The 12,446-nt window shown below is 38.3% G+C and overlaps 2 protein-coding genes across 2 annotated transcripts; both read left to right on the forward strand.

The window, feature by feature from the left end:
• The first annotated feature begins 1,257 nt into the window (after positions 1–1,257).
• Positions 1,258–5,092, forward strand: LOC102220417 (extracellular calcium-sensing receptor-like). The gene is made up of 6 exons (XM_014469459.1): positions 1,258–1,424; positions 1,589–1,871; positions 1,957–2,748; positions 2,868–3,095; positions 3,219–3,342; positions 4,182–5,092. The coding sequence occupies exons 1-6, from the start codon at positions 1,336–1,338 to the stop codon at positions 5,090–5,092; spliced, it is 2,427 nt and encodes an 808-aa protein (XP_014324945.1). The 5' UTR covers positions 1,258–1,335.
• A 1,441-nt stretch (positions 5,093–6,533) lies between these two features.
• LOC102230457 (extracellular calcium-sensing receptor-like) lies at positions 6,534–9,621 on the forward strand. The gene is made up of 6 exons (XM_005800900.2): positions 6,534–6,733; positions 6,880–7,168; positions 7,302–8,114; positions 8,182–8,409; positions 8,504–8,627; positions 8,702–9,621. The coding sequence occupies exons 1-6, from the start codon at positions 6,534–6,536 to the stop codon at positions 9,619–9,621; spliced, it is 2,574 nt and encodes an 857-aa protein (XP_005800957.2).
• The last annotated feature ends 2,825 nt before the right edge of the window (positions 9,622–12,446 follow it).

Here is a 12,446-nt window from a genome sequence, read left to right on the forward strand (position 1 = left end):
AGAGCTTTGTTTTGATTGGCATCATGGAAGTTTGTCTTTTTTGCAGAGTGTTCTCAAAAACAGAACAAATACTAACTCAGACAAGGAACCAAATAATAGTTGGGACAATGGATTTATTTTTTTTTATTCCAACCTGCACTAAGGACATAGCTTGGCTACAGAGTTTGGTTCTGTCTCTGCTATGGTTCTGTTCAGTAGGTTTGCTAGGAGTGCTTTGGTTAATAGTTTTTTTGTTAAATAAGAACTAAAGATTTGATTAAATTATTGCACAGAAACAAGAATGCCTGCTTTCGTAACAGAGCTAATTAATAAATTCCGGCAAGTATAAGATTTATCATAAAAACTATGAATGCAAAGGGATTTATTGACATGAAAAGCATTCATATTTTACAAATTAAGCTAAAACGTCTTTGGGAGCTGTACCAAAGGAGCTCCCAAAGAAGAGCTTCCTCTTTTTTCTTGGAGTCGGCTTTCTCCAGCTGGCTCTCTGAAAATAGCCGAACTTCCCATCAGGAATACATAATACATATAATAAAGTTAAAGGATGCACCGTTTTCAAGCTGCTGTACAAATAAAAACCTGAAAAGTGTTGAATGTATTTGCTTTTTCGTCTTTCACTTGGAATGTTTCTAAATAAAATCAAGTCCAGTCGAGTCAATTGCATGTAGAAGTCACTTCAGTAGTAAATTGTGAAGACTTCAGATGTACGTTCACTGGAGAAGAAACATCTACTGGGACAAAGTTGTGAATAGGCTAAAATCAGATTATGAGACAATAGTCCAATCTTCTAACATGTCACAAAGTGCCACTTGATTTTATTGCACTATTTATGTTTGCTGTTATATTTCTTACTCATTCCACCTAAACATCACACTTCCTGTCTATGGTAAAGGAAAGGCTGGGAAAGTCATTCTTATTCAATAAACACATTTTAAAAGAAAGTAATTGTTATTAGACTTACGCTATGTTGTAAATAAAATATTTGCATGTTATGTAGACGCCATTAAAAATGTGCAAATATTGCCATAGAAATCTTACAGCGAAAGAAGCTGTACATATTTGGGTATTCCCTTCTCCTCACTCCAACCTGTGGGTTAGACAAACCATTAGCGTTTTGTCATTGAAGCTCATGCAAATTCGCAGAGTATAAATATTCAGGTGAGGGTTTCCAGCTCGGTTCTTTGTGTCAGGATGGCGTCCGCACAGACATGGCCACGGCAAAGGTGGACCATTTTTTATTGGCTGATAGTGGTGTCCTCTTCTCATGCAAAGGAACCAGCCTGCACACAAATAGGGGATCTGGAGGACGCCCAGCTCATTCGGAACGGGGACATAATGTTGGGAGGAATCTTCTCTTTCCACAGCAGCTGGAAAAACAGCCAAGATAACTATGAAAAAAACCCTCTGAGACTACAATGCACCAGGTGAATTACAAAGTGAATTCGGTAAAGATCATTCATTCTTTTGACTGATTTTGTTTGTGTATAAACTGTATATACTGTATATATATACAGTATATAATGTCAACTTAAAGACTAAATTGGTTCTTTTTTCATTATTCAAAATTCTGTTTAAGTTTAAATTTCAGAGACTTCCAGTTTGCTCAAGCCATGCTTTTTGCCATTGAGGAAATTAACAACAGTTCAGATTTACTGCCGGGAGTAACTCTGGGCTATAAAATGTACGATACCTGTGGCTCCATTGCCAGAAGTGTAAGAGTTGCCTTGGCCTTACTCAATGGGAATGAAATTGAGGCTTTACCTGCAGAGGCATGTACAAGACCTGCACAGGTACAGGTGATAATGGGAGAAACGTCTTCCTCCCCTACAGCAGCCATAGCGACTGCGATAGGACCATTTCATATCCCAATGGTGGGTGAAAAAAATAAAAATTTAAGTAAAAAAAAGAAAATCTTTGTTTAGCACTTATTTTAAAATGTTTGTCTTTTTTTAATAGATCAGCCACTTTGCCACGTGTGCTTGTCTCAGCGATAAAATCAAGTACCCATCATTTCTCAGAACAATACCCAGCGACTACTACCAGAGCAGAGCTCTGGCCCAACTGGTCAAGTATTTTGGATGGACTTGGCTCGGTGCCGTCAGAACCAACGACGACTACGGAAATAATGGCATGGCGACGTTCATAGCAACCGCACAGCAGCTGGGTGTATGTGTGGAGTACTCCATATCATTCTTTAGAACGGATCCATTGGAGAAAATACAAAACATAATTGAGATTATTAAGACATCTACGTCAAAGGTCATTGTTACTTTTCTTTCCAACATGGATTGGGACGTGCTGTTGCAGGAATTTTCTAGAAATAATTTGACTGGCTACCAGTGGGTGGGAACTGAAGGCTGGATTTCTGATTCTCAAATTGCAGCAATGGATAAAAGTCATATTCTGGATGGAGCGATAGGGCTCTCCATCCCTAAAACGCATGTGAGCGGAATCACAAAGTTCATGTTTAATGTTAAGCCTCTGAATTCATCAAACAGTGTCTTATTTAGAGAGTTCTGGGAGGCGTTGTTCAGCTGTAAGTTCAATCAGTCAAACTCTGGGGAGATTCAGAAAAAATGCACCGGAGAGGAAGATCTAACTGGAGTAGAAAACAGCTTCACTGATATGTCACTCATGCCAATATTTTACAATGTCTACAAAGGGGTTTATGCAGTGGCTCATGCTCTGCATGAAATACTCAACTGCAATAAAACATGTGACAAGAACGTCCAGCTAGATCCATACACAGTAAGTTTATCTTGTGTTTTGACTAATCGTAGTAGAACATGATACCAAAAAATACAATTCTAAAGAAAATGTCCTAATTACAGATTGACTTAAGCTTCGCTTCATCTTTGTTCTTTTAGATTTTACAGCAGTTACAAAAAATCCACTTCAAAACAAAGGAAGGAGACTTTGTCTACTTCAATGAGAACGGAGATCCACCAGCAAAATATGAAATAATAAACTGGCAGCCGAGAGAAAACGACACAGTCGAATTTGTCAGTGTTGGAATATATGATGCATCTTTACCTGAAGATAGACAATTGAGTGTGACAAACATGTCTTTAATCTGGGCAAAAAACTCACTACAGGTAACCAACTAACAGTGCAAAAACTACATTCACTCCAGCATCTTTCATTTGTCACCTTGTTGCATCAGAAGTAAAGTTTGAACTCATATATTTAGACGTATATTTGTGGTTTTGCTTTTGTAGGTCCCTGTGTCAGTTTGCAGTGAGAAGTGTCCTCATGGTACACATAAGGTCCTCCAGAAGGGGAAACCTGTTTGCTGTTACGACTGTGTGCGATGTGCAGAAGGAGAAATGAGCAACGCCACAGGTTCAGTATCACTCAAGCAAGTTGGGATTTGTATCCCACAAATTAAATTACCCTGACTTGCATATCGCCAGCTCACCTTAACATGGCTGCAATGTGACTCCACAAATATAGATCATTCATTAATTGTGTAAAAAAAATAAATAAATAATTTGAATCTGTTATTCTTTGACTGTTCTCTAGTTTCCTCAATACTGATTTAAGTTATTTAAGATTTTGGTTTTAGAGACCCAGTGAGATAATTAACCAAAATCACTGCCGTTCATGCCATTCATGAGATAATTAACCAAAATCACTGCCATTCATGTGCAGGAAAACAAGACACTTCATTATATTATCTGAATCATCAATGATGTTCAGAAAACTGCGGTCTCTCCAATCAGAAACAGACATTTTGTACTAATTGGTGTTGCAGGTCAGCATTGTTACATTACTCCAAGACATGTTGACTGGATACTAGAAATCTGCTACAATATTCTGACAACATGGTGCTTAAAATGCGCGTAGATACATCATTTACAGCTGTCATGTAGAGCCGCAGGCGTCAGTAATCTCTTTATTAAACTTCAGCACTTCGCAGGAGCGAAAGGCAAATGTTAGCATGTTTACTCTGTTTTCACATGACTTGGAGACTGTTGAACCTGTAAAATAAGCTGGGGACATGACATGGACAGTTCAAGAACTGCTGGAGTCTCTCTTTTCACAATTAATGTCATTTTAATAGCATTCCAATTTGTTAGATTAACAGTTTATAAAATCAGGTAGCGCATGTGTTGAGTTTTGTCTCCCCAATATGACATATCTCCAGTAAATGATACGCTTTACTATTATTTTTTTTGCAGACTCTATCTCCTGTTTGAAATGCTTCCCAGAGTTTTGGTCAAATGAGCGACGAGATGCCTGCATAAAGAAAGAGGAGCTGTTCATTTCATATGAGGAAATTATGGGGGCGTTACTTACAACAGCTTCCTTACTTGGAACATGCATGACTGCTCTTGTTGCGGCCATTTTTTTCAGACATCGCAAAACTCCTCTTGTGAGAGCAAACAATTCAGAGCTGAGTTTCCTGCTGCTCTTCTCCTTGACTCTGTGTTTCCTCTGCTCTCTGACGTTCATCGGCCAGCCCACCGACTGGTCCTGCATGCTGCGGCACACAGCGTTTGGCATCACCTTCGTCCTCTGCATCTCCTGCGTCCTGGGAAAAACCATAGTGGTTCTAATGGCATTCAAAGCTTCGCTTCCAGGGAGAAATATCACAAAATGGTTTGGGCCTACGCAGCAGAGAGTCAGTGTTCTGGGTTTTACTCTGATACAGGTTATCATTTGTATCATCTGGTTAACAATGGCTCCTCCACTTCCAATCAAGAACTTTAAGGAATTCAAAGATAAAATTGTTTTGGAGTGTGATTTAGGCTCCACCATTGGTTTCTGGTCTGTGCTTGGATATATAGGTCTCCTCGCCATGATGTGTTTTCTTTTTGCTTTTCTGGCTCGAAAGTTACCGGATAATTTCAATGAAGCTAAACTGATCACCTTCAGCATGCTGATATTCTGCGCTGTCTGGATCACTTTTATCCCAGCATACGTCAGCTCTCCTGGAAAGTTCAGTGTTGCTGTAGAAATCTTTGCTATTCTTGCCTCCAGTTTTGGATTGCTGATTTGTATTTTCATACCAAAATGCTACATCATTTTACTAAAACCAGAGAAAAATACAAAGAAAAATATGATGGGGAAAGGGCCAAGAAAAACATAAAAAAATGGGTTGTTTTTTTCACACATCCAAACCCACAGCAAAATAATAAATAAATAACTTCCATTAAAAAAAGAAAAGCCAATCGCAGTAAGGTAGCGATCTTCTAATAGCAAAATAAATGTAAAACCTCATCCAGTTTGAACTAAAGCAGATCAGAACTGAAAAATAAAGTTAGATTTTTTCCTTAACTTCTTGCAAAATAAATAACTATGTCAGACTAAAGAAGTTGTTAAAATAATAAAGCGGTTGTAAAATATTGAATTTAGCAATACCTTCCTATTGTGACTCTGAAGTGGGTCTGCTTAGGAACCGATTTGCATATATATTTGCCTGGTGATGTATTTTTGTCATCTTTTACAATCACAATAATACCAAATATAAACTCCAAACATGAATAGCCAACAGTAAAAAGTAAAAAATGAAAAATATTTAATCACAGATACTGAATGAATACACAAAAATCTTGTCAAGTGCTGTTATGTGCCTTTAAGGCTTGCAGGAAGTCCATTGGTCGCCCTCTTCTGCTGTCCCTGTTGGAACAGCAGGTTGGTATTCAGTCACCTGCATGCCACTATTGCCAGCCACATTTGCATTAGTTTGGTGTGGACTGCTTCAGATAGCTTAATCTATTCATTTTTTTTCATGACACTTAAGAAAAAACACACAAGTGCTTTTCCTATTCTAGATGAGATCAACAATCTAGAATAGGATTGACTGACATAAACTTCATCCATTTTAAACACCCAGTAATGTAGAGTACAAACACATACATATGGCACACACCATGTAGTCAACTCTTTTTTCCTCAGTCCCATTCCCATATACTGTTGTTGTTTTCATTATGTCATTGTTTTAATAGTATTTGTATAACAATTCATTCCCATCCCTGACAATTTTACCAACCTGTTTCTTTTGCCTGGAAGTAATATTAAATCCTGACCTAAATTTGAAAGAGAAGCTAAAGATTAGTGTGAGGGTCAACCTCACCTGATGCTCATCAACAATGATGAATCGTCAATGTACCAGTGGAAATGTGCAAAAAGTTCTGAATATAGAAAGGGTTTGACTGCTTTGATTATTAAAAAGGTTACAAATACGTTTTAGCATGCCCTTTTTCAAATGGATATTCTAGATAGAAATAGTTTCTTAAAGAATACCCCCTGTGGATTGTATCATCTTTTAAAAGACAATAACAACACACTTCTAGGTTGAAAGTGGTATGAATAATTTTGAGCTGAACTGTAAGAGAGACATTTATTAAGTGTTTTATTTTGTACATAGTTGGCTCTACATGTGATTAAAAAAATATATATACAAATTTTGCTTGTCTTACTGGTTTGTTGCCGCCTCTGGAGATTGAGTTGGATTTTGACAAACACACCTCCGTAACATATAAAGCCCTGACAAGACGAGCAGATCTGACATCTAACAGAGAGGAACCATGCTGCTGTTCAGGTTGCTCCTAATCTCTGTACTAGCAAAAACAGGAAGGACTGGATGTCGACTGCTAGGAGGAACACAACAGCCTGAATTAGCACAGGATGGGGATCTCATCATTGGAGGCATTTTTTCATTTCGCACAGGCCAGAATTATTTTACCGACACTTTTCAGTCAATTCCAGGCTTCCGAAAATGCAACGAGTATGGCTAGGCTTGTATTTCAGTTCACATTAATTTAATAATTACCTTATTATTGTCTTTTTAAATTATTCATGACGTCATGTGTGTTTTATTTTACATGTACATTGTTGTGACTTAGATTTCAAATTGTGTTGTATGTTTCACAGTTTCAACTTCAGAGAATTCAAATTTGCCCAGACAATGATCTTTGCTATAAATGAGATCAACAGAAACCCTGAAATGCTTTCCGGTGTGAGGCTTGGCTACAAGATCTACGGCAACTGTGGGACGATGGACATACTGAGGGCTGCGTTGGCGCTGGTGAGTGGGCTCCAAGAGGACGTCGCTGATGTCGGCTGCCCGGACACAGAGGCGGTGCGGGCTATCCTAGGTCATTCAGGATCAACTCCAACCATTGCTTTTTCACAGATTGTTGGAAGATTTCAGATACCTGTGGTAAGTTACAGATGAGAGGTCGACAAACTACCAGTGAAGTGTCGAGGCATTCTCTTAGTATTCATATTGGTGAATTAGTTTCTATAATAATCCCTTGAATGCTAATGTACGGTGTTTTGTTGTCCTGTAATAGATCAGCCATTTTGCAACTTGTGCCTGCCTGAGCAATAGGAAAGAGCATCCAACTTTTTTCAGAACGATTCCCAGCGACTACTACCAAAGCAGAGCTCTGGCAAAGCTGGTCAGGCATTTTGGGTGGACGTGGGTTGGGGCCATAGCTGTGGATAATGAATATGGCTTGGATGGAATTGCGGCATTCATCCAAGCTGCAGAAGAATATGGAATCTGTGTAGAGTACTCTGAAGCGTTTTCATCTTCTGACCCACCCCACGTCGTGCAGAGAATAACAGAGACCATTAAGCAGTCCACTTCAAAGGTCATCATGGCTTTTATGTCTCATAGGGAAATTAAAATACTCGCTTCAGAGTTGCACAAGCAGAACATCACAGGACCGCAGTGGATTGGCAGTGATGCGTGGATCACAGATTCATCCCTAGCAGATGGTGAAGGACACACCGTCCTGCTGGGGTCATTTGGTTTCACTGTGCCCAAAGCTAAAATCCCTGGTCTGGAAGAGCACTTGAGGCAGCTCCACCCTTCACAGTTCCCCAACAGCCAGTTTGTCAAAGATTTCTGGGAAGAAGTGTTTGATTGTTCTCTAAATGACACCGTGAACTCACAAAGACGGCCCTGCAGTGGCACCGAGAGCTTGCAGACTGTTGAATCCCCGTTCACCGATGTGTCTGAGCTCAGATTTACCAATAATGTCTACAAGTCTGTTTTTGCAGTAGCTCATGCACTTGACCTCATAATTAAATGTGGCGGTAACAAAGCCCCTACGTCCAGTAGGGGGTGTTTTGACTCCAAACACACACAGCAGTGGCAGGTGAGAAGCTCAGTTTATTGTTAAATAGGGATGTCTATGATTTGATCTGGATTTATGTCTTTTGCAGATTTTGCAAAGTCTCCACAGAGTAAATTTCACTACTGTGAATGGGCAAAGAGTTTATTTCGACAGAAATGGAGACTCACCAGCAAGATATGAACTTGTAAATTTACAAATTACAAAAAGAGGGATCATGGAAGGAGAAACTGTTGGCATTTATGATGCTACTTTCCCAGATGACCAACAGTTCATCATGAACAACATCTCCGTGGTCTGGGCAAATGGCTTGTTAGAGGTAATGAGTCTTTTTGTTGTTTCAATCAATTTCATAGGGCATGATCGCTTTTTTGTGAAATACAATATAATGTTGCAATTATCTTTGTGTCAAGGCACCTGTGTCAGAGTGCAGTAAGAAATGTCTCCCTGGAACTTATAAGGTCCTCCAGAAAGGAAAGCCAATCTGCTGCCACGACTGCATACCTTGTCCAGCAGGCGAAATTACAAATTTAACCGGTAATCTTACAGTGTACAGATTCAGTCTTTTGATTCAAGCATTTACTAGATGTTTTCCCCCCTTTGTTTTACAGAATCATTGCAATGTTTTAAATGCCCTCCGGAGCACTGGTCAAATAACCAAAGAGATTCCTGCATCCCAAAACCAGTTGAGTTTCTGTCGTACAATGAAATCCTTGGGATGGTGTTGGCGATGTGTTCGCTCCTTGGAATCCTTTTGACTACGATCGCTGCGCTGATCTTCTTCACCCACAAAGAGACTCCGATAGTACGAGCCAACAACTCAGAGCTGAGCTTCCTGCTGCTCGCCTCCTTGACTCTCTGCTTCCTGTGTTCTCTCACCTTCATCGGCCGCCCCACCGAGTGGTCCTGCATGCTGCGGCACACAGCGTTCGGCATGACCTTTGTCCTTTGCATTTCCTGTGTTCTCGGGAAAACTATGGTGGTTTTAATAGCCTTCAGGGCTACACGTCCAGGCAGCAACGTAATGAAATGGTTTGGACCAGCGCAGCAGAGACTCAGCGTGTTAGCCTTCACGCTCGTACAGGTTTTGATATGCCTACTTTGGTTAAGTATAAGTCCTCCGTTCCCCTTCATGAATTTTGTGCTTTTTGAGGAGAGAATCGTTTTACAGTGCGATCTCGGTTCGGCCATCGGGTTCTATGCTGTTTTAGGGTACATAGGGTTTTTGTCCGTTTTATGTTTTGTGCTTGCGTTTTTGGCTCGAAAGCTGCCTGATAACTTTAATGAAGCTAAGTTTATTACCTTTAGCATGTTGATATTCACCTCAGTCTGGATTACATTTATCCCAGCATACGTCAGCTCTCCTGGCAAGCTAAGCGACGCTGTGGAAATATTTGCTATTCTTGCCTCTGCTTATGGAGTCCTGTTTTGCATTTTTCTGCCAAAATGCTGGATAATATTGTTCAGACCCGAACAGAATACCAAGAAACATATTATGGGAAAGACTGTCAAAACGGATATCCAATATTAACAGGTTCTTACTGACAAACTGTTTAAGAAAATGTTTTTTTAATGTTGTGTTGTCATGGTAATAAAACTGTAACATAAAGTTGTGATTTTATTGGTATTTGTTGTGGAAATGTTTGTTTTTTCATACTAGTTATAAAAAAAAGTTGAAATAATTATATCAAATAGTCATGAACCAAATAGCACAGATGTTATTTTTAAATTAGAATCATGTAAAGAAAAAAAAAAGACGAAACACTTAGAAAATATACTAAAACTATTTATTGTACTTTTTAGAAAATAAAAGAAAATCAATGAAAAAAAAAGAATATATCCTGGAGAAATTTAGGTACAACAGCAGCAAACTGGAAGACATTGTAGATTTACACAAAGATAAAAAATATATAAAACGATAAGAACTATGCAAAAACAGAATTAAGAATAATTTACTCTAGTAAGGGCAAAATTACAACATAAAACTCTGTGAAGTCATTAAAAAAATAATGTACTCTGGTCCAAAGAAATGGGAAACTGAGTAGGATAAAGTAATTTCATAATAATTTTATATATGAATTTAAAGTAACACAGACTTGTAGTGAGAAAACATCTTTTACTTTAAAATGTTTACTTTTTGCAACCAAAAATATTCTACAATAATCAAAATTGTCTTTATTGTAACTGGGACAAAAGGGAAACATGGACAAGAAAATATTTCTGCTACATGCCATCTGTGATTGGCCTTTTTTTTTTTAGCCTTTTTTAATAACTTCCACTCTTTTAATAACTTGCAATAAATGTACTCTATCCCACCTACTTTCTTCCTCAGTCAGGACTTTGCCTCGCTTTGACTGAGGTCTGACAAATTTCCATTTTGTTTTAAACTTCCTGTTGACACTGAAGATAAGAGACTAGGAAGGAAACTCAAATTTTATACTGATGATGCCAGATGTGTTGTGATATAAAATTAAATGAATATCTCTAAGAGTTATTTTAGTATTTCAGACTCAGATTACATCATTCACTTGAACAATAAAATGACTCTAAAAGTTGATCTACAATGCGTTTGGCCTTAAAGTTGGGCCATTTTGTAGCTAATACTTATGCACTGGAACAATATAATAGGAAACAATATCATTAAACAAAAAAAAACAAAAAACGGACCCTGGGAAACAGACACCTTACTCTCCCCACCACCATGCACACATGAACACACACAAACAGAGGAAAAACAGTGCAAAGTAAATAAGTTCCCATCTGTCCGACACATGGCTTTATTACCCAGGGGTTTTCTCTAATAGGACAGACCAGCTGCAGCAGGGTGACAAACAGCGCACACCCGGGATTAAAACATTGCAACATGTTGCTTTGCTCTTGTACCCAACAAGCTGAACAACAGGTGGCATGTTGCTTCAAGCAGAAAAATAAGGTGGCTGTTAATTAGCAACTCTGTCACAATAACTAATCAATGGTTCTTCATTAAGTTAACATGTTTTGATATCTGTTTTTTTAATCTTAGTTGTGTTTTTTTTTCTGTGAAGTCTTACTTCGCTGTACTACTGTTAAATAGAACTTTTCTGGTGTAGTAGTTAAAAGTTTCCTAACTTTTGGAGTTCTCCGAACATTATGATACAGCTTTTCAATGTCACATTGTGTCCAAATGTTTTACCATTCAGGGTAAAAGAAACCGATCTTTGGATGGACGAGGTTCAGTACACCATGGAAAATGTCACCTGTCCATCACAGGGCGGATTGTTTCATAAACAGACATGTACAGTAACTCACACTGGATTCAGTAGTGGCCATTATGTTACTATACAGTACAGAACATTAAAAAAAAAAAGACAAGGCATCTGAAGGGTACCCACTGTTTCACAAGATCCATTGATTTAGTGGACATGTACTTTGTTTGCTTTAGCGACAGAAAAATATCTTTTCTAAAGAGATCACTGCAGAAGTGGAATAGAAAAGAACAACAAATCTCATATTTCTTAGACTCTAAAGAGACACAAATACAGGGGTGAGGGGGGTTAGATGAGAGGTAACAAACCATCCATATGTGAACAAGGAGCAGTGTAGTGACAAACAATGGCACATTTGTTTGTGGAGGTTTCCAGTGGTAAGTATCTAAATCAGAGAATTTGTGTTCAGGTAAGTGAACAATATGAGCAAATTAAACAGGAGGATACAGAAACCCTGACTGGGCCAAGAAAGAGCCCTGTCTTTAATGTATTTACACATTCTGATTAGGATGTACAGTCATAATACATTTTGTTCTTTATTTAACTCCAGATAGTAACTAAATGTATTTTCAGATTTTGTAGTTCATTATTTAATATTAAAATTATGAATCATCAAATAATTTATTTCCATGACCTCTTCACTTCTGCACCCTAAACTCTACCGTCCCATCTCGCCAAGATAAAATATGAACCACTGCAGAGTTCTTACTATAATTGCCTCGCATTGCACTGCACCTCATTAAAAATACTAATTCCTTTTAAATCTATTTTAAATGTTTTGTCCTTTTAGAACGGCAAACTTCATAGTATTTTTTCAGATTATATTAGACATACCAACATAAAACAGCACATAATTTATTTACAAACTTACTTCAGAAAGATGTGCTATGTGTTATTTTCATTCGCCCACTTTTATCTATTACAATGTAATTAGAGTCCACCTGTGTGCAACTTAGTTTGTATAAAAGCATCTGTTCCACAAAGGCCTCAGTGGTTTGATAGAGAACATTAGTGATCAAACAGCATCATGGTGCCTAGATAACATTATGTCTGGAGGGAAAACAACACGCTACACCACCCAAACAGCAGCATGTTCAAAAATACTTCATTC

This window comes from Xiphophorus maculatus, chromosome 18 (genome assembly GCF_002775205.1).
Source record: "Xiphophorus maculatus strain JP 163 A chromosome 18, X_maculatus-5.0-male, whole genome shotgun sequence".
NCBI lineage: Eukaryota > Metazoa > Chordata > Actinopteri > Cyprinodontiformes > Poeciliidae > Xiphophorus > Xiphophorus maculatus.